Raw genomic sequence first — 22,627 nt, forward strand, 5'->3', positions numbered from 1 at the left:
CTCCCGGTGGCTGGGGGACACCACCAGGTGCAAGAAGACGTGAAAATGGGGCAGATCGGACCCCCAGGAGCTGAGATATGGCCCACGGGAAGGTAGGCGACCTTTGACCCCTGAGAAGACCGACGACGAAGCGCGTGGGGCTCCACCGCCGAACTCACAGATGCCCCCGGGGTGGGTCAGGTCCCGGGGGCTGCCCCCAGGAGAAGCAAAGTCGGGGTGCATCGTCGCGCACCCCGTGAAGTGTCCCCCCGCGGGGTGCCAGGAGCCCACCCTGGCCCCCGCTGAACCTGAGGCGTCCCCCTGCGAGGTTGGTTTAAGGGCCCGGGACCCCATCCCCGGGCCCTGAAGTGCAGCTGGAGGAGGGGGAGTGCCGTTGCACTCCCGAGGCCGGCCCAAGCTTACGTGCCACAACTGCAGGGCCGGCTCCCGCGGCCGCACGCAAGGGTGCTGGCCGTGCGGGGAGCCGGCGGGGACAGCCGGGGGTGGGCTCTCCATGCTGCCCTCCAACGATTGGGCATGCAGGGAGAGTGAAAGGAGGTGCCAGGGGCCCAGGACCCAGAAAAATCAGCGGATCGGCCGGGGGTGGGCTCCCCGAGCCGAATGACTTACCTGGGGGGTCCGGGTGTAACCAGACCCTCCCGCGAACATCCGAAGCGGCGAGGGGCATACATCTCGGCTCTCCCCGGCACAGCGGGAGAGCCGCTCATCTCATGTGCGTGGAAATCGGCATTAAGCGCCCCAGAATGCCTTGTAAGGCATTAGGAAATCGGCTGTTTTGGATGCTGGTGGCCCTCAGAGGAGGGGGTTCACCCTCATTTGTCGAAAGAAGGGCAGGGGGAGCAGCAGGAGCAACGCAGCCTCTCCCAGCCCAAAGAAGAAAATTCCCACCCTAAGTGTCTTGGGGAATTGGAGAGAATAACCCCTCAAGGGCTCAGCATGTATTTTAAACCTTCTGGGCTGGGACTTTTGTTCTTCAGCTGAGGGTGATAGGAGAACTTTTAAAAGTGAATGGCTGAGGTGGTGGATGTCTGGAAGAAGGCATCACCTGAAGGTGAAGAGGTGTAATTGCATCACAAATGCTTTTACTAACATTATTCTTTTAGAGGGACTGACTTCAATGTGAAGTATTTGTGTAAGGTGATGTTATAAGCAAAGTGGATGTAAGTGGCTAGACACTCCTGCTAGGGTGTCTGACTGTATTTATAACCTAATCCTGTGATCATCTGTGATGCCTTTAGGGGCTGTAATTGCACTGCATTTTTAATGATATCCAAATGTGCTGAGTACTGTCATTCTAAAGTGTGCGTAAACAAGTATTCTTGCTGCTGCGCTTAGGTGAATACCCCAGACTGTTAGCCCTTAAGATGAAGAGGTGCATACTGTATGGTCAGTAGGAGATGCTCAGTCAGGGTCATGTGTCACCAAGGCAGGTGTAGCCTGTTTAATGCTTGTTGAGGTAATGGGGGGGGGGGGGTCGCCACTGGGATGGTTCCAGGCTCCAGGTTAAGGCCAATTCACTGCATTGGGGGCAAGATGATGTGCATACATGGGAGTGGTGGTACTAGACCCCCCCCCCCCGTACGGAGGGGTGGAGATGTTATGCAATGTCACAAAGTAATTCCATCACTTTATGTATATTTGTAAATGGGTGTATAGTATTGAGTGGTGTGTGTGTTTAATAAATGTACTCTTACTTTTATAAAGCAAAGTACAGACTGGACAATCAATTATTGAGTGTTATTTTTGCGCTCAATGTCAAGCGTTACACTCTGTGTCAGCTCTCTTAGAGCGCTTCCCGGAGAATAGACCGGACAATTTTATTCTACAGTGTCTGGAGATCGTTCTTTTTAATAATTTTTTTTAATTTAAAGTCTCCTTATTTATACAAATCAAAGGTACATCAATGGGTGCATCTTGTGTCCTGAGTGTGGCAAACACTCTTATGGGGGAATGGGAATTGCAAAATATCTATAATGAAGCGGCCCCTTTTTTTGAAAATGTATATCTTTGGAGACGTTTTATTGATGATATTTTTTTAATTTGGAGAGGCCCCTTTTTTTGAAAATGTATATCTTTGGAGACGTTTTATTGATATTTTTTTAATTTGGAGAGGGGAAACAGAAATGCTACATTAGTTCATGTTGTGGCTCAATGCTAGCAATACCAATTTGAAATTCACAGCCAACTGGAGTCACCAAAGGGTAGAGTTTTTAGACATCACCATTGATGGTACTGATGGCTATCTTAAAGTGAGTTTATATAGAAAACCAACTGCCAAAAATACCATCCTTCAATTTGGAAGTTTTCATCCTAGTTGCCAGAGAGAGTCCATCCCCTTTGGGGAATTTTTACGCATTCGGCGTAACTGCAAAGATATGGAGTCCTTTCACAAACATGGTGATGCCCTGAGAGAGAGACTTCTCAGTAGAGGTGTGAGAAGTTGGCCTGATGTGCAGTGTTCACTATTCTAGTGATCACTATATATCAGTCCAAACAACCCTTATTGATGATTGGTTGTAAGTCAACCTTATAGACCAGCTATCCTAGTAGCATGGATACGAGCAGTCTAAGGCTAAGACTCTAGAGGGCGTGTTAAGCCAGCTGTTTTACCATCACATTACCCCTTGAACACCCAGTGAAAGGACACCACACAAGTGTTATGAAAATAAACAATGTATTTATTAGAATCACAACAACCCTGTACTCTTTATGAGGACAGGGTGCTAAGCACACAACAAAACTCTTATGAAAATACTTAAGTTAGCACGTTATACACAAATGCCCGAGGGGCACGAAAAACCATATATTCTAAAAGTGGAATGCGAAATTACTAGCAGGTAAGTACAGTACTAATAGGCTTTGGAATCGCTAGGACTTGACTAGGGAATCGTTAGATTACTACTAGGAGACCTAGGGGACTCGGGTGCAGAGTGTGCACTCTCACGCGGGATGCGGGACAAAGTCTATGGAGGCTAGTAAAGGCAAAGTTAGTGTTCACGGGCGAACCCGACCTGGTAGGAAGAAAACGACAGTGGATCCTGACCCTAGGGTAGTGAGGCTATGCTGGGACACCGAAGTGCCGAAGTTACCTAGCCCAGGGGCTGCAGCTGCATAGGTCTGAAAAGACGTCGGGGATCTCGTTGCCGGACCAGGAGCCTGGAAGGAAGAAGTTGCTGGCAGGCGACCAGTGAAGGAAAGTTCGATGGATCCAAGCCTGGATCAAGGAAGAAGGAAACCTGAAAGCAGAGGGGACCAAGTTCTTGAATCACTAGCCAGTGATTAAGTGGGCACCAGGATGGCACCGGGCGAAGTCACCGCAGTCAGGTGAGTGGGCGCTGCTGGGCTCTGCAGTCTCTCGGACCAGGAGGCGTTGTCGGCGACCAGGATGGAGGTGCGAGCTGTCCCACGAAGGTTCTTGCTGTCGACGTCGCTGGACCCAGGATTGGGCAACAAGTCTTGGCAAATGCAAGGCCCACGCGGTGGACCTAAAATGGCGTCTTGGGCGGACCAGGAGGGTCCAGGGTACTTCTCCAATGGAGGGAAGCAAGGGCCAGTCTGGAGCAACCAGACCAGCAGCAGAAATGTCGTCGGGCGTCGTCAGGAAGGCCACAAGCCAGCGGGCTAGTAGCCAAACAACGCGGTGAGCAGTAAAAAGCAGAAGGGCCCCACGCAGATCGTGGAGATGCTGGGGGGCTGCTCTTCGGTGCTGGAGCTGCTCAGGGTGGGGGCTTCTCGGACCCCAAAGCACTCACCAGGAATTCACTCGGCGGGCTTGTTGTTCAGAAGTCGTGCAGTCTTGAAGATGGCCGGTCCCTCGAGGTCTCGTCACACCCACGAATCTCAGCGTGACTGATGATGCAGGTAGAGGTCAGAGGTGCCAGGGAAGCCGGTTCTCGTCGAGCTGGGCAGTCGGATTCCGGAGGAAGGACTTGCAGCAGACCGCAGTGTTTCTGTAGATGGTGCCTGCGGATGCAGGGTGACTACTCCTTAGTCACAAGGGAGAAATCTTAGGAAGAAGTCTTGAGTTCCTTTCGTGGAAAGTAGTTTCAGGATTCAAAGATGATCTGATTTGGAAGGGGGCCAGTCTCTACCTTTATCCTGTAAAAAGGGGCTGGCACGCGACTAAGTCCTGCCCTATGGGTGGGACTAGGAGGGGGGTGGTTACACCCACTTCCTTGGCGGGCTTTTCCCCAGCACAGGGTCTGGAGTGACCCTGGAACTGGTTCCAGCCAGCCTATGCACAGTGAGCACCGGGGTGCCACGTGCAGTCACCTTCCTCTAAAGCCCTGCCTACCTACAATACACAAAACCCTGTCTGGGACGGTGCTGGCACCGCCCCTGGCAGGAAACCCTTTGTCCTTGCCTCCTGCTCTGGGAGGACTCCCAGCAGCAGGAGGGCAGACTTGTGTCTCGGTGGCAGCATCCATTTTGTGGATGCTAAGGCTCTGTCTGACTTTTAACCGGGTTATAGGTTACATGCATGTCGTGTCCCTCTAGAAGGGTGGAATGCTAACCCCGTCGCCAGAATTGGCGAGGGGTTAGTATTCCAATTCGTATGACCCCTTACTCGACATGTTTTGATAAAGCGATACCAGAGTTGGCACATAACCGCGAGGATTATAATGCACTTAAGAGTATATGGTATGCGATATCATGGAAACGGCTAAGGGATGGATCCCGAAAGCCGCAGACAGGCTCAGCTCATGCCAGAGCACCATCTCACACGATTCCAAGCACTCTGCCTTCAGGATTGTTAAGGCCTGCCATAGGAGTGACTGATAGGAGATCTGTGTGTCCATTTTAGGGTTAGATATAGGTATACTATATCTAAAGCAAAGGGTGAGTACACCACCTTGCCCCAGCTGTCGTGCAGCCAGTTGTGTCAGTTTTAGTTAGTCAATCCAGGGGTGGCACAATACATGCTTCAGCCCCTGGGAGACTTCTGGGTGCACCTCAGCCCTGAGTACAGGGACTTGGAGAGGGCCCAGTGCCAATTCAGTACCTAAGTACAATTTGGATAGAGAGAACAGCTAGGCTGTGGGTCTGATTAGCAGGCCCACAGCCAGGGAAAGTCGTAAACCAGTGCAGCAAAAAGCAAAAAATCTGGGTGATCATAGGATTGCAGACCCTACTCTCCTACAAGAGGCTATCCACACCGGCTCATACGCCATGCGTACAAGAGAGCAAAGTACTATAATAGAGATGCTCTTCTGCAAGGTTCCAAACGTGCACCACAGAATCGCATAACTTGTGTGATTAATCATTCCACTCACTTATAAAATTAAAAATGTAATCACTAAAAACTGGAGGATACTCAACACTAATGAAGACATACCACCGATACCACCTCCCTTAGTGGCTTATCGGAGAAACAAGAACCTCAGGGATCTGTTGGTTCATACTAGGAATGACAAAACCACAAATCCTGATACTCAAAAAACAATAACTGATTTACCGATCATCGTGGGTAACCATAGATGCGGTTTGTGTCATGCCTGCGAGGCGGCTCTGGCATCAGACAAATTAAATCACAATAACATTGAGATCAAACTGCGACACCTTACGAACTGCAGAAGTAGCAATATTGTGTATATTCTTTTTTGCCCCTGTGGTTTTGCATATGTGGGGGAAACGGGACGCGAATTTCGACAGCGGTTTAGTGAACATAAATCAGCTATCAGAACAAAGAAACTTGCTGCACCCCTAGTATGTCATTTCTTAGAATTAAATCATAAAGAGACTGACCTTACTTGGTCAATATTGGAAAAGGTACAACAAAAATTGGGACAACCAACTGAGATAACTCGTAAACACGGGAAACTTTCTGGGTCTTTTATTTGGACACTGTCCGCAAAGGCCTTAATGAAGACATTGCCTGGTATGTAACCAAATCATTCTTGTATATGTATCTTGATATATGGGCCCCATAGTAGTATTGTTCCCCATGACATCCGGAACCCACATTTGTAAAGATAGGGTGGGGAATACACCGAGTCTAGGCATCTTTATCTAATCTGATCGAATTGACATAGCCTACACGTTATCCTATCCTGCCTATACTCTTACATAAGGTTAGTCATAATTTCACAGGAATGAAGGGGTGCGATTGACTAACTACAAAATGGCACCCATAGGCCGTATGAGTATTACCCTCTGTCCTCTTGGTCTATCATTCATCCAAAATGGCGTCCGTTATCAGTCCTCTCTCTATATATATGTTTTAGGACTAGTGTTTACAGCATGTCCGTGTAAATATTGCGTGCAGTATCTTCTGTCCAACACCATTCCAACATGTCGCCTGATATTAGTCGTTCCTCTATTGTGACTTGCAAGAGGTTTGGTCTTTATCGCGCGTTCGTGCAAATTTCGCGCGCTATGCTCTGTTCGGATCACTATTTAATTGCTGAGTAATCACCTGTGGTACTTCTTTGTCTGTGTCCTGCGGGCGGCCGACATGTTGGTTCGGAGAATCACTGAGACGAGTAAGTAACGGGGTAACACGCTGTTCTCTGTTGTAAGATAAATTATGTTTTCAGGCAGGGTGAAAAGTAGAATGTATTGTTTTTTGGCTGTCACAAGTGTACTTTAAAATGGATTGTGATAAATTTCTTTAGTGAAGTGCTCTGGTCAATGAAGGAAATTCTGTATTTTTGTGTTTACTCATTCCCCTCTTTTCCCTGACCAACATTGATTTTTGAGGGGGTCCCTTCTTCCTTGCTAGTGTTATTTTTGCACACCTGCAAATGGCGATTACTAGCCTACACCACCTCCCTTGAGTAAGCCTCAGACTGCTCTGCAACGCTACCCTCTGAGAGTCAGGGGCTGCCCTAGGGTGTTTGGTTCCCAGTGAAGGACAAATGTGTCATGTTAATTGTGCAGGCCTCACAGATGCTGCCTCGTTTTCCAACAATAGGGTAGAATCACCTGCTCTTGACCGTGTATAGGGTCAAGAGAGTTGTCAAGACACCACATGAAAAACCTCTTCCAATTGAAAGCATATGACTTCCTAGTGGAGGGTCTCTTGGCTTCTTTGAGAATGTTCATGCAGTCTGCTGAGAGGTCTAGGTGTCCATACTGGATGACCTCAGGAGCCATGCCGTCAAGCGAAGGGAAGGAAGGTTGGGGTGAAACACCTTCCCCATGTACTTGGTCAACAAGTCTGGACGGCAAGGAAGTCGCCGGTGCGGGACTTCCAACAGCTGGAGTAGATCCGGGTACCACCACTGCCGGGGCCACTCCGGCGCTATCAGGATCATCCTGGTGTTGGTTCTGTAGAATTTCTGAATCACCGCCGGGATCAGAGGCAGGGAAGGAAAGGCGTACAGCAATGTCTGCGACCAGCTGATCAAAAGTGCGTTCCCCCGTGAGCCCTGATGGGGGAACCTGGACGCGAAGACAGGGCATTTTGCGTTTGCCGCGTCTGCGAACAGGTCTATGTCCAGTACGCCCCATTGTTTAAATACCTCCTGTGCGAATTCTTCGTTGAGCACCCAATCATGCGCTTCTACGAAGTCTCTGCTTAGGCAGTCCGCTTGGACATTTTGGATCCCTGGTAGATGAACTGCCACGATGGATAGACCTCTTGTCAGGAGCCAGAGCCAGTGCCAGATGGCTTGCACTTCCAGGGATAGGACTCTTGACCTGATGCCTCCCTGCTTGTTCAGATAGAAATTGATTTGAGCGCCAGATGAACGGTTCGAAGCTCTAGGAAGTTGATGTGGTAGCCTCACTTTACTTCGGACCAGAGACCTTGGACCTGAAGCTGGTCCATATGACCGCCCCAGCCTTGGAGAGGCATCCGTAACCACTGACTGAGATGGAGGAGGGCGATGGAAAGGAACTCCCCGGAGAATATTGGAACATTTCATCCACCATCTGATTGAGTCTCTGGCACCTTGTAGAAGAGAAACACGGTCCTCCCAGTGACCTGACCTCTGAGACCATTGGTCCTCGAGAGCCTGCTGCATGGGGCCTCATGTAAAGGCGTGCATTGGGCACGATGTAGATGCACGAGGCCATCGATCCCAGGAGAGAGCACACTTGCCTGGCTGTGGGACTGTGATTGTCCAGTAGAAGACGGCACTTCAGGAGCATGGATGACAACCTCTCCTCCAAAGGACACATGTTTGCTTGCACGGAGTCCAGGGAAGCACCCAGGTAATTAATCCGTTGGGAAGGGTGGAGTACTGACTTTTTGAAGTTGTCCTGCAACCCCAATGAGTTCATCAGGTTGAGACAGAACGAAAGATGGTTCTGAAGCAGAGCCGGAGTAGAACTTTTCAGCAGCCAATCGTCTAGATAGGGATAGGCGAAGATCTTCCGCCTGCAGAGAAAAGCAGCCACCACCGCCATGCACTTGGAGAATGTCCGTGGCGCGGATTTGAGGCCAAACGGAAGCAATCGATACGGGTAGTGATGGCGTCCGATCTGAAACCTGAGAAACTTTCAGTGCTTTACTGAGACAGGTATGTAAAAGTAAGCGTCCTGCAGGTAGATGGAACACATCCAGTCCCCCTGATGAAGATGCGGGAAGATCTGGTGCAGGGCTAGCATGCGGAATTTTTCTCTTTTGATGAATCTGTTCAGTAGTTGTAGGTCTAGAATGGGCCTGTATTCTTTGACTACTCCTCTTTTTTGGACAAGAAAACAGCGGGAGTAGATTCCTTGATTTCTCTGCATGGAAGGAAGCTCCTCTGTGGCCTTCTTCTTGAGGAGGACAGAGACTTCGTCCTGCAGCAGTTGACTGTGGAATCGGAGAAGGTGCTTTATCTGAGGAAAGACTTGCGGAGGGGGGGGGACTTGAACCTCAGCAAGTGACAATGCTGCAAAATACTCAGCACCCATCTGTCCTTTGTTATGGATCTCCACTCTTCCAGATGATGAGAAACACTCCCTCCCACTGGAGTGGCGAACAATTGCAGAGGAAGCAACAGCTCAGGGCTTGGGAGGCTGCTTGGAGGCAGACTGCTGCTTGTTATTGTTGCCTCTGCCAGGGCGTCTCTGCTGAAATGGGGTTTTCTGCTGTGTTTGGGAGGACCACTGAGGGGTTTGAACCCTCTGCTGTAAGATCACTTGTCCCCCTGACGAAAGCCCTTTTTAAATTCTTTACGCTTCTCCAAACCCAACGCTTTAACAGTGTCCATTTCCCATTTCATTTTGGTCATTTCATCGTCAGCGTGTGAACCAAAGAGAGACGTACCATTAATGGGGAGGTTCAAGATCTTCCGAGCATCCGGCTTGAGGCCCGTTAGGCGGAGCCACGCCGAACGCCGTGCGCAGATTCCATGGCAGTAGCCATGGGCCGTGAGGTCAGAAGCATCTGCTGCGGCACTAATGACCTGGTTGGCTACGAGCCCTCCCTCCTGAAGGATTTCGACGAAGATTATAGAGGTGGGTACCACAGGAGTATGCAGAGAGATGTTAAGCTTCTTTGCTCCCCTGCCCAGCACATCTGTAAAAGTTGCGATGTCATCAATAGGTGAGACTCGTGAGGGAGGAGTAGAGGAGAAGGTCCGAGAATAGTCCTGGACCGTAGACCTCGTAGAAGAGGATCAAGTTGGGGATCTTGTGCGTCCTCTCTTATGGGACCTGTCGTGATGACGGCTATGCCAACCCCTGGATCTAGACCGATGTCTAGACGGAGATCTTGGCTTGGCAGGCGTTCTTGGCAGTGCTGGAGAGCGTGATCTGGCAAGAGATCTTAGTCTGGATGAGGATCGTGGCCTCCGAGGAGGAGACTTAGATGGTCTGACCGGAGTACTTTCCTTGGACCAGACGGTGAGAATACACGGGACTAATCCGAGCCGGACTACTACGACTGTCCGATACAGCCCCCTGAGGACAGTGAGATGACACACAGCGTGATCTGTCTGCAGATCTGGGGGAAGCTTCTGGAGAGATCTCCATGGTGTTCAACCCAGGAGATGAAGATCGGTCTCCTGATGACCTGAACCCAGGTGACTCCACAACCACCGTGACCTGTTCCCTCGACGGCGAAAGCTTCGACGTCGAAGATAACCTCGAAGTCTATCTTCCTCGGCGTCGTGTCGACGACTACCTTCTTCGACGTCGACCTTATTCGGCGTCGTGTCGACGACGACGACGACCCTTCCTGGCGTCACCTGGACGTCAACCTCCTCGACGTCGAATGGTGGGATCTTGAAGACCCTTTCACCGGCGGCACGCCAGCCGGCAGCAATCTGGAAGCCGTCATAACTCTCGACGCTGACCCCCTCGAGGGAGGCGGAGAGTGTCTCGACGGAGACGGAGCCTTGGACATGCCAGCAGCCACAGACTTCGAGCCCGAAGTGTGGTGTCTCGACGCCGACTTACTTGGCTGTGGCGGAGACTCTTGACGTCGCGATGGTGATCCAGAGGAGCGTCTGGGCCTCTTCGACGGAGACTTGGACGTCAACGGGGATCTTAGTCCTCCCTTCCTTTCTGGAGGCAGGAGATGCGGCACGTCGCCATTTTTTACCATGCTTGCTTGAAGAAGACGTCCTGGGGCCTCCATGGCCACCCACCTGATGACTTTTGTCTTTCTCCAACATGGCATGAAGTCTGATACGTTCTCGGTCACGAAGAGTCCGCCTAGAGAACTTCTGACAGTGGTGGCACTGGTCAGGGTTGTGTGCAGATGGAAGGCACACAATGCACACTGAGTGTGGGTCAGCCAGTGCCATTTTGTCACAAGAAGAACAACTTCCGGAATAAAGCAGGCATTCTGATAGAACATTTTAGTGGAATACCACAAAAAAACTAAGCAGAAGCCTTAATAAACCAGGCCTTAATAAGCCAGAAGATGTCGAATTTTCAGAAAAAATTCACTCAAATTAACAATTTCAGTCAAAAACTGAAGAGCTCAAGCTCCAGGATCCTCACAGAAGGAGCCGGAAAAAAGAACTGACCCAACTGCCACCTGTGGTGCATCATGGGAGCAGGGGGTCGCCTTAAGGTCTTAAAGGCGCAGTACCCCTACTCTAATGCCTTAAAGGCAAGGTGTCAGTCTTTCTTTGTTTCTTTATACTCTACTGCAGCCTACTGGCAAAATGCCTGCAATTACAGGTTTCCCTTTGGCAATAAAGCATTGTTGTATGCAAATGTTTACTGCTCTCTTTCTTCCTTAGGGGTTGGGAGAGTACTACTGTGTGTATGCTAATTCATGTAATGTTGCGGAAGAGTTGCCAGTTGGGAAATGTTTTAGGCTGCAAATATAATTTCACATTCGTATACATATATATTTATATGTATTTTCTATATGCTCCGGGATCCCGCACATTGGGCGGGGATTATTCATAGATTATGACTATTGATGAGAACACCAATTGTCACTACTCGTCGCAGTGCAGCTCTGGAGAAGAGACCCGGAGCTCAAAAACTGCTGGACTCACGGAGCCGTCAGAGTGTAGTTTGGTCACCCAGAATGTGAGTTATCACCAAAAGAATACAACCGCAGAGATCATTGAGACCAATGACCAGTATTCCAGGAGCGACTGGACTTTTGCTCGACCCAAGACGACTTCGAGGGACGTCAACATCGGTGGCCCAAGTCCCCCCCACCACTCCATAGTAGTCATTGGTAATGTATCAATGACACAAAATGGATTGAAGACTGCTTTTCTGGTCTAGGTAACTATTTATTCCAACCTTGCTGATCACCTTGACTGGCTCCCTGCTAGAGTTGGTCACCCAAAGCGACTCTTGGTAAGGGAATTCCACTTAGAACAGGGTTCTCCTATTTCTGTAATAAGAGCTACTTATGTTCAATGAACATTATCCAGCGCTACTAATGTTAGTGATGTAATAGTGACGATAAGAAAATCATTACGTAAGATTTCACGATATACAAGCTTACTAGCAGCGATTGCCTCAGTGCATCAGGTAGCTCGCCAGTGATAATGTTAAAAAGGTCTTTATCAATTTAAAATGCCTCTACATGGGTAAAGCATAAAAGCAACAGATGCAATGCCCCAGACGCATTATTGAGAAGTCTCCCCAATGACACACGATTTGTCACTCAAATATCTTTAAATATATTTTGGAAATTCAGCTTAAGAATTCTGCAAGTACACACATTTCTGTTGAGCAAATATGTCTAATTTAGTAAAGAGTGTTGAACACAACATAGCTACTTACAAGCAGGTGGGTAGCTACCAGAAGCTCACGACCTACTTGTTGGAGAAGCCGATTTTAGAAACTTTTTCATGAAAACTTTGTTCAAAGTGTCAAAATCGCTAAATTTACCAACGCTTTTTTGCAATTACGGGAAAAGTCTTTATTTATTCTTCCTAGCAAAATCCAAATCTCTGGAACCCTTCAGTGGATTTTTCATTTTGGAGTCCATATGTTTATAAAAATATAAACAATTTTTTAAAAATGTGTCAGATTTCTTGAGTCTAGATTTTATGGTGCTGTTGAAATGCTTTACACTTGTTCCTTTATTGAAGCCGGGCTGCTCAAAGACAGCTAGCCAGGGTTGAGCTAAGGTTTGACAACGCCTAACTGGTCCTAAGGAGGGTTGATAGTGTGTTACAGTGAAGTCTCACAAACACACCATATAATACATTCCATTTCCTCAAAGATACTGTATATGCATCACTGATTCTATCAATTACCTAAATTACACAATACCTCTTTAGTTTTGCAATTCTATCTAAATAGTAAATTCCAATGTGATGTGTCGAGTCTTTCAGTAATCAATTTGTATGCTCTAGGTGTGCTTTGGGGGGCACAGTATGGCAGTTTTTGCTCATCAAATAACATTACTTCTGGCAATTGAAGTAGCCTCAGATTGGTGTCCATACATCCAACTGACGCCAGATTAGTTTGTAACAAGCAATTCATACAAACAAAAAATTACATTTAATAGTATCTTGAAACAATGAGCAGGAGAATAAGTAGATCCATTCATTTATTTATTTTCACATCTTGCACAGGAGTAACATATGCTAGCAAACTTACCCTTACTGCTCCATCTCTTTCATCAAAGTGAATAAAGGCATAATCTTTCAACTTCTTGACTCTTTCTAATTTGCCATATTGGCTAAATGCTTTTTCTAATATTTCTTCGGTTACTGTATTGGCAAGGTTGCGTACAAATAGCACTTTCACCTAAAAAGAAAATATAAATTCATATGCTAATGTTAACGTAGTAAAAACATGTTTCATACAGCATCACTATTTATCCACTTGAGAATCTTCAGTAAATTGTTGTACTTAAACTATCTTATACAATAGTGCTATGTAGACTATCCACCTCAACGTTCATGTCTGCACTGCAGCCAATGATGTTAAAAGCATTAGAGTGCCATTGCATTTACAAAAGTTCTCCAGTTACATTAAGTCAAGCACACTTCTAGAGTAAAAAGGAATTCCTCCAAGGAAGGAAAAGGTACTCACTTGCAATACAAGATCTCCACCCTAGGAATTAATTTCTGTCACGCTCATTAACAGTCCAAGACAAAGAAGTCAGGAGGGATGCTGGAATTGCTTCTCCCCATGAACCATAAAAGCTGTGTTCAAGCTTGCAGGAAAGAGTCAGCGGCCGCAATTGCCTGTGCACTTTGCTTTTCTTAGCTCAACTGGCACACCTGCTAGCCCTTGGTCTTGCGATAGCACAAACCGGCTAGTAGTTGTAAGTCAAGTGTGCGGCAACCTTGATCCCTAGAGTGCCAGGTGTCTCTGGCAAACCAGGAAGCAGAGGGCATAGCACATGGAATGAAGACAGCATTAGAACAGCTTGGGGCCAGTGCCGCAGGTAGTGTAAACTGTTTTTTAACTCCAGAGCGGTTTTATTCTATTAATGTGCGCCACACTTTCAACTGCACATTCACTGCCAAAACTGGTTAACACTGCTTAATACTTACATGCTCCTTGGTCACTGCTCATTAGGGTGTGAACTCTATCACTTTAAAATATGCATGAGTGCTACATGTGGATTTAAGGCGAACAATACCCCTCTCTTCATACAGCTACCACCCAATCCCATACCTCCCTTCTAGAAGTTATGATTAATAAGGGGTGGGGGGATATTACTCTGGGGATTCTTAATTAATGGCAGGTCACTGATTAAGCACAAATTACAATTAGCTGAATTCACGCTGCCCCACTGCCCAAACTGGGAAATGTCCTTTAGGAGCCACAGAACAAATGAGTCTTTAGAGCACTACACTCTTGAGTTCTACACTCAAGTTATTATGACTTGCTATAGGGGAGCGCATTGGTGGAATGGTGGTTGAAACTCACAGAAGATCATTAACTCACAACACTGCCAGAAAGGAAAATGCTACTTACCAGTATGCATCTGTTCTTGGCATGTAGAGCTGCAGAATATCATACTTTTGCATAGATTGCCATCTGGTGTTGGGTTTTGATGCTTGAACCTTATTGTTGTCTTGGAAGAAGTCTTTGTAGTCACGAGATAAGAGACTCCTCCCTTGGACGATAGTGAGCATGGGCAATCGACTCCATCCTTAGATTGTTTTACGCCATAATGGGAAATGGAGTTTGTAAGAAATAGAAAATATATCCATGTGAATGCATCTAAGTAGGATAACACTGGAACAGAAACAGGTTCCCAGGCGGTGGGTGGGCGTATGATATTCTGCAGCTCTACATGCCATGAACAGATGCAAGTGGCATTTTCCGTTCGAGGCATATGAGCTGCAGAATTCATACTTTTGCATAGACTGTACAGCAGGGTCTCCCTTAGAGGTGGTCACATGCATCTGTTGCAGTGGTTTGGGAAAGTGTCTTAAGAACAGCTTGGCCTACAGAAGCCTGTTGCTTTGCCTGCACGTCTACACAATAGTGTTTGGTGAAGGTGTGTGTATTAGACCATGTGGCTGCCTTACAAGTGTTTTCTAGAGGAATGCTCCCCAAGAAAGCCAAGGATGCCCCTAGTTTGCATGTTGTGTGCTCTAGGGGGATTGTTAATATGCATTTTGCCTTCTGGTAGCATATTTGAATGCATTTGACTATCCACCTGGCAACTCCAGCTTAAGAGATGGGGTTTCATTTATGCGGTGGAGAGAAGCCTACAAACAGTTGGTTTGTCTTTCTAAAAGGTTTAGTTCTGTCAAAGTAATAAAGTATAGCTCTTTTGACGTGTGTGAAGAGCTCTCGCGGCTACGGAATCTGGGTTTTGAAAAAACACTGGTAACCCTACAGATTAAGATGAAAAGCAGAGATTATTTTCGGAAGGAATTTTGGATTGGTTCGAAAAACCACTTTGTTACAATGCATTTGTAAGAATTGATCTTGTATAGTGAAAGCCTGGATCTCACTCTCCTGAGAGAGGTGATCAAGACAAGAAAAGCTACTTTTCGTGTAAGGAAGAAAACAAGTTACATACCTGTAACTTTGGTTCTCCAGTATTGGAAACTTTCATAGATTCCCACACTTGTATCATTTCCTGTCGTCATTATGGGAGTCCCCTGTATACATAAATAAGCAATGGAAACCATCATTAAACAGAAACGAATAGTTTCTTACCTGTCAGTGTAGTTTTGCAGCTTGAAGATCTTTCTGGATTCACTATGCTGTGCATATTCAGCAATCTGTTGGTTGGGTCCGGATTCGTAGTCTTTTTTTCTCTCTTTTTTTTCGTAGCCCAGGTGGGCGTCGACGTCCCACCATTTGGTGTCCCTTCGGTGACGTCGGCGTGCTTCCGGCGGAAGCTACCACCCCTGGGCGCCATCTTCGGATTCTTTTTTCTGTCTCTTTTTTTCTTGTTTGTCTTTGTAGTGAATCCATGGCTATGTTTGTTAATCTTTTTTTTTTTTAACGTAATTCTTTTCACGTATCTTTTAAGTTTCAACTTTCTTTCTTTCTGTGTGTTTCCACCTTCTTCTCCAGCCTCATCTTTCTGGCGGAGGCGGGTGGGTTCGCTAGTGAATCCAGAAAGATCTTCAAGCTGCAAAACTACACCGACAGGTAAGAAACGATTCGTTTTGCAGCGTGAACCTTTCTGGATTCACTATGCTGTGCATAGATTTTGTAGCGGTTTTCCTCACTTTTGTGGCGGTTGGGTGGAAGATGAGCGTTGGTTGTTGAATATATGTTGAAGCACTTTCTGTCCTACATGTGCTTCTTTGTTCATCTGTACATCCACGCAATAGTGCTTAGTGAAAGTGTGCACTGAAGCCCATGTTGCCGCCAGGCATATGTCCTGGATTGGTGTGTTGGCCAGAAAAGCAATTGTTGCTCCTTTCTTCCTGGTGGAGTGGGCCTGTGCTCCTCAAGTTAGCTCCTGGCCAGCTTGTTTGTGGCAGAATTGTATTGTCTGTGCGATCCATCGCGCTATGGTGTTTTTAGTCACTGGCTTGCCCATGTAACTGTTTGCGAAGGATACGAAGAACTGTTTTGTTTTCCTGTGTTCCTTCGTTCTCTCAATGTAGTGCATCACAGCCCTTCTAGCGTCTAGGGTGTGGAGTGCCCTCTCTGCGCTTGTAGTGGGGTTTTGGAAGAAGCTAGGTATCTGAATACTCTGATTCATGTGGAACCTTGACACCACCTTTGGCATGAAGTGTGGGTCTGTTCTCATCACAACCCTGTCACTGTGTATCTGGATGTAGGGTTCTTGCAGTGTGAGTGCCTGCAGTTCGCTCACCCTCCGTAGCGAGGTGATTGAGACCAGAAAGGCCGTCTTCATTGTTAACATTTGCAGTGATGCTTTGTGGATGGGTTCGAAAGGTGCTTTCATGAGCTCCGTCAGTACCACATTTAAGTTCCATGCCGGAGGCGGCATTTTTTTTGGCGGGGCTATTCTTTTAGCTCCTTCCAGGAATCTTTTTACGACTTAGGATGTGAAAAAGCTTCTCCCAGTTTCTCCTCTTGTGTATGCCACAATCGCTGCCAGGTGCACCCTCAGCGAGGATGAGCTTAGCTTAGCCGTAATTAGGTGCGTGAGGTACCTTAGCACCGTGGATTCCTTGGTCAGTTTCCTTTGGAGCTGTTTCTTGCCACACCATTGAGTGAATCTTTTCCATTTTTCCCCATAGCACTTGCGTGTGCTGGGCCGTCTTGCCTCTCGTAGCACCCGCAGGGTGCTCTCTGGTAGTTTTAGGTGTGCGAAATCTAAGTCCTCAGGAGCCAGGCTGAGAGGTTGAGGCTCTCTGGCTCTGGGTGTAGGATTTCTCCGTCTTCCATGGAGAGTAGGTCTCTTCTTTTTGAGAACTTGTGTGGTGGCCCCTGCGCCATCTCCATTATCTGCGAAAACCAGGTCTGTCTGGCCCATTGTGGTGCCACAAGGATGAGCGTCTTGTTGCTCTTCATGCATTTGTTGAGAACCCTCGGGATCAGTGGTATCGGGGGAAAAGCGTAGGCAAATGTTTTCGACCAGCTTATCCATAGGACATTCCCCTGGGACAGTGCCTCTGGTTGCCTGGATGAAAAGTACTGGCATTTTGCATTTCGGTGTGTTGCAAATAGGTCTATTGTTGGCGTGCCCCATTTCCTGAATAGTCTCTCTGTTTCCTGAGCATTGAGTTCCCACTCGTGGGACGCTGAAGTCTGCCTGCTGAGCCAGTCTGCTTCCACATTGTCCTTCCCTGGCAGGTGTATGGCTAGCAGGTCTATTTTTAGTGGTATAGCCCATTTCCAGATCTCCTGTGCCAGGTTCGACAGAGGGAACGACTGAGTTCCCCCCTGTTTGTTTATGTAAAACATCGTTGTGGTGTTGTCCGTTTGTATTAGCACCTTCTGGTTGTACAGGTGCTTCTGGAAAGCCTTGAGGGCTAGCAACACAGTTTTCAGTTCCAGGTAGTTGATGTGCCTGACTGCATCTGTAGGGCTCCACAGACCCCTCACTCTGAGCCTGTTCATGTGTGCGCCCCACCCCTTCTGGGATGCATCTGTGGTGATGGTCACTGTTGGGTTCGGTGGTGTTAGAGGTTTTCCTTCTGTTATTCTCTCCCTGGTCCACCACCTTATCTCCTCCTGCACCCTGTGCGTTACAACCACTAGATCCTCCCAACTTCCTGTAACTTGTGACCATTGCTGTTGTAGCCACTCTTGGAGTGGTCTCATCTGTAGGCGTACATTGGGGACCAAGTGTATGCATGATGCCATCATCCCCAAGATCTTGCTCACAGTCCTCACTGTCAGAGATCGCCCCTTCTGGTAGTGACGTTTCTCCCTCAGTAGGCTGAGCGTTCTCTTTTCGCTCGGTAAGACTCTGCATCGGACGGTGTCGATCTGGGAACCTAGGAAGATCTTCACTTGCTCTGCCAGGCTTGCTAGTGTTCTCGTCACCTGTTCTGCATGCTCTTTGCATGTCCTGTAAGAGCTTGCCTTTACCAGCCAGTCGTCGAGGTAGGGGTATACGTGTATCCCCTCTCTTCTTAGGTGTGCGGCCACTGCCGCGAGGCATTTGGTGAACACCCTTGATGCGGACTTTAGGCTGAAAGCGAGGGTCGTGAATTGGTAGTGATCCTCGTTTACTGTGAACCTTAGCATGTGCTTGTGCTGCCTGTTCATGGGGATGTGCAGGTACGCGTCTTTGAGGTCTATGGTGGACAAGAAGTTCCCTGCCTTTATCTGTGGGATGACCTCTTGTAGGGACGTCATTTTGAATTTTTGAGTTTTCACGTATTTGTTTAGGAACCGTAGGTCCAGGATGGGTCTTAGACTTTCGTCCACTTTTGGCACTAGGAAGTAGTTCGAGTACACTCCCTTGTTTCGTTCTTTGAAAGGGACTCGTTCGATGGCCGCTTTGAGGAGGAGTTCTTTGGCTTCCTCTTGAAGTAGTTGCAGCTCTCTTCCCGAGTGCTGTCTTTTCTTTGGTTTTCTGTTTGGTGGCCTCTTTTCCAACTCTATGCAGTATCCGAACTGCATAATATTGAGTATCCACTTGTCTGTTATTTTTCTCCACTCCTGGAGAAAAAATCTCAATCTTCCTCCTACCGGCGTTACATGTTCCTTTGTGTCTTGTCCGTGTAGCCCTCTCCTCTTTGTTTTTCCGTGCTCCTCCCCCGGAGGGTTTGGGTGGTGGAGCACCTTCTCCCGTGTGAAGTCACTTAGAGGGTGGTTGTTAACTGCCTCTCCTTCTCTGGCACCGTCCATTTCCTCTTGACCGAAAGGACTGGCCCCTGCCTTGGTAGTTCCAGCCTTGCCTCTGCTGGCCCTGGTGGCCTTGGTTGTCACTCTGTTGCCCCTGGTGGAAACTCTGGTGAGAATCTCCTCGCTGGCTTCCACCTCTGCCGTTGGGCCTCCGCGTAGGGGTGCCTCTTCTCATCCCCCTGAACTGCAGGGCCCCCATGGACCTTGCTGTCTCGTTGTCCTTCTTCAATTGGGTGAGCTTCTCATCCACTGGGGCTCCGAACAGTGATTCCCCGTTGAAGGGTGTGTTCAGGATGTTGTTCTGGACCTCAGCCTTGAAGCCTGAGATCCTGAGCCAGGCTTGCCTTCTCTCAGTGATGCCTATAGCCATCAGTCTGCTGGATGTTTCTGCCCCATCCAAGGCTGTCTTCAGGCATGAATTGGCGATGCTCTTCCCCTCTTCCACAAGGTGTGATGCCCTCTCACGGTATTGTTCCGTGAGGTGCTTGAGCAACTGTCCCATCTCATCCCAGTGCTGGTATTGATGCCTATTCAGGAGTGCGTTGGAGTTTGCCATCCGCCAGTGTGCAGCGGCGTTCCTCTCAATTTTCCTGCCAGTTAGATCCATCCTCCTGCTTTCTTTGTCAGGTGGGGGTCCAGACGTTGTTGGGATGTTTGCCCTTTTCCTGGCCGTTGCAGCTATTATAGAATCTGCTGTGACGGATCCCTTGATGTAAGCTGGGTCTTGGGAGGAGAATTTGTATTTTTTCTCCGTCCTCGGCGTTACTGATCTGCACGTTGCCGGGTCCTTGAAGGCTTCCTTCCCCTGGTCTGTGATACTCTTGAGCATGAGCAGGAACTGACTTCTTGTCTGTATGGGGAGCAATGTCTCGAGCAGGAAGTCTGCTTCTGGCTTCTCCTCCTCCATCTTAACACCATAAGCTGCTGCCGCCTTTCTGACCACCTCATTGTATGCCCCCAATGTCATCCGGTGGTGAAGGCCTCGAGGGGTATGTTTCTACCGCCTCCTCTGGGTTTTCGGCCTCGATGTCCTGCCATTCCTGGTCTTGGGCCGTCGAGGAACCCTAGCCGTAGCTTGACTGCTGCTCCCCGTAATCCCCTTCTGCGTAGTAGAGGTCTTCCTCCTCTTCGTGCTCCGAAGGTTCCGGAGTTTTCGGCGGCTCTTCGACGTCGAAATCCTCGAGCTCCTGTACCACAGCGACGCTCGATGTCGGCTTCGAGGGGATCTTGTAACTCCTCATTTTTTCATCGAAATCCTTCTTTCTCTGAAGGATGTTCTCCATTTCGGCTTCGAGCCTCTTTCTCTTTATCTCTGCGGCCTGTTTGTCGTTGAGCGTTTCGGCCGCCCTTTTCGGCGGCGCCGTCCAAGCTTTCTACGGCTCCTTTTCTTTCGACGTCGAAGTCAAAGGTCCTTTTTCGGGTACCAGCTTCGATGACCTTTGCTTTTCGCTGGTCTTCGGCCTCCGGGAGTCCTTCTCGGAGGATCCGCTGGGCTCTTTTTCGGAGGATGCAGCTTCGGTCGTCGATTTGTTCGACGCCGGTGCTCCTTTCGAGGCTCTGGGCTCAGACTTTCGAGAGTCTGTCTCTGGTTTTCGAGGCCCTGTGGGAGTTTTCGGGGTCGTAGACTCTCCTACCTTATCAGGTGTTTTCTTATCGGTCTCAGCGATCGTGAAGTCATCTGGGCCTTCGGCGATGTTGTCCTCGTCGTCTGTGGAGAGGCCAAGTTCGTAAAGCGTTGGGGCTTGGCCCTTGCCCTGCATTGTGTGGTGAGCCGTCCTCTGTCTTTCTCGAACTCGGAGTGTCTTCGGCTTGAAGACGGAGCAGGCGTTGCAGTCTCTACTCTCGTGGTCGATAGGCAGGCAGAGGTTGCAGACTGGGTGCTGGTCTTTCTGTCCGAACTTGTGGTGGCAGTTCTTTCAGAGTTTAAAGGGCGTCTTGTACATCCCTGCGCTCAGGGGGCCCCCTGTGTGCGCATTCCTCCAAGGACGTCGAAGATTTCGAACTTCTCTCCTTTCTTCGTCGTCTCTTCTCTAAAGGTCCTCTTCTCCCGATCTTCTCAGGTCTTCACTGTTGAAGATTTGCTATATTTTCTCATTTCCTCCTCCAAAACTTCTGGAGCTTCACGCGACGATCCAGACCTAACGGCGGAAAAAAGAATCTGAAGATGGCGCCCAGGGGTGGTAGCTTCCGCCGGAAGCACACCGATGTCACCTGGGCTACGAAAAAAAAGAAAAGAAAAAAAAAAGACTACGAATCCGGACCCAACCACCGGATTGCGGAATATGCACAGCATAGTGAATCCAGAAAGATTCACACTGCAAAACCAGGCCTAGGCCCATTCTTGTTGTGCATCATATCTACCTCTTTTTGTAAAAGAGACCAAAAAAAGAGAACAACCAATCAGATTGGCCTCACCCCTTGGAACCCTCCTGGGAGAAACTCAGAACCTCAGATTTTTCGTAGCCGTTGTGTAACCAAACCACTGAAAATGTAAGAGGCTGAGCTTTCCCAGGGGAGGTGGGTGAGTCTCATTGGAATCTATGGAAGTTTTCATTACTGGAGAAACAAAGTTACAGGTAAGTAACTGGTTTTCTTACTCCAGTATTGGAACTTTCATAGATTCCCAAGCTTGTATCAGAGTAGCTAGCAGTTATCAGCACATTTTTGTAACCATGACTATTATAAAATCAAGAACAAATCAATAGCATCTTTACCATAAAGTCATTATTAATAGTCAATAACAAAGACTCTGAAAAGTCCCATGAGAAACTGTTTAATGATCCTTGCTGACCAGAGTGAGGGGCCTGCAGACGTGCGTTTGAAGCGAGAAATCACCGCCAGGTGAACCTTGCTAGAAGAGTGAGCCAATCCCACTTTCGCTAAAGATATAATGTATGGAAGAACTTCATGTGGCTCCGAATTAAAAGGATGGAGTCAGCTCTGTTGGCACCAGATACAGATACGCTTAGATTTCAATTTCTAAGTCTTATTCGTACTTGGGGCTTTAGCCTGAGAGAGTACTTCTCTACATTCTGCTGAGAGATTCAGCCCACAAAAATCTCGCTGCTCAGGAGCCATGCCGAGAGCTGAAGAGACTGAGGATTCGGAAGACAAACTTGGCCCTGGGACATCGTCAGCAGTGAAGGAATCGGCTGCAAAGGAAGAGGAAGGTCCAGGTATAGAAGGTGAAGTTCTGTGAACCAAAACTGTCTGGGCCACGCGGGAGCTATCAGAATCATCCTGCATGGTTCTGCTTTGAGCTTCCTGAGAATTCTGGGGATCAGAGGAATGGGGGAAATGCGTAAACAAATACACCTGACCAGGCCGTCGAAAGCGCATACCCCAACGATCCCAGGTGGTGAACCCTGCTTGCATATAACCGGCATTTCTTGTTCTCCGGAGTGACAAAGAGATCTATTGAAGGTATGCCCCATCTGCGAAACACCTTCTGTAGAAAGAAGAAATGCGTCTTTTACCTATAACTGCAGTTATCCAGGATTGGTATCTTTCATAGATTCACATGCCTGAATCATTCCCCGTCGTCGGGGTAGGAGTCCCCGGTATATAA

The 22,627-nt window shown here is 48.2% G+C and overlaps 1 protein-coding gene across 8 annotated transcripts in view; it reads right to left on the reverse strand.

Moving 5' to 3' along the window:
• SYNCRIP (synaptotagmin binding cytoplasmic RNA interacting protein) overlaps positions 1-22,627 on the reverse strand; it is a 682,339-nt gene that overhangs the window by 174,862 nt on the left and 484,850 nt on the right. For all 8 annotated transcript variants that reach the window (XM_078648172.1, XM_078648171.1, XM_078648170.1 and 5 more), the window contains one exon: positions 12,961-13,110. In XM_078648172.1, the coding sequence (XP_078504298.1) occupies positions 12,961-13,110 (150 nt within the window). The remainder of the gene's footprint in view (positions 1-12,960; positions 13,111-22,627) is intronic.

This window comes from Lissotriton helveticus, chromosome 6, assembly GCF_964261635.1.
Source record: "Lissotriton helveticus chromosome 6, aLisHel1.1, whole genome shotgun sequence".
In the NCBI taxonomy this organism is placed as follows: Eukaryota; Metazoa; Chordata; class Amphibia; order Caudata; family Salamandridae; genus Lissotriton; species Lissotriton helveticus.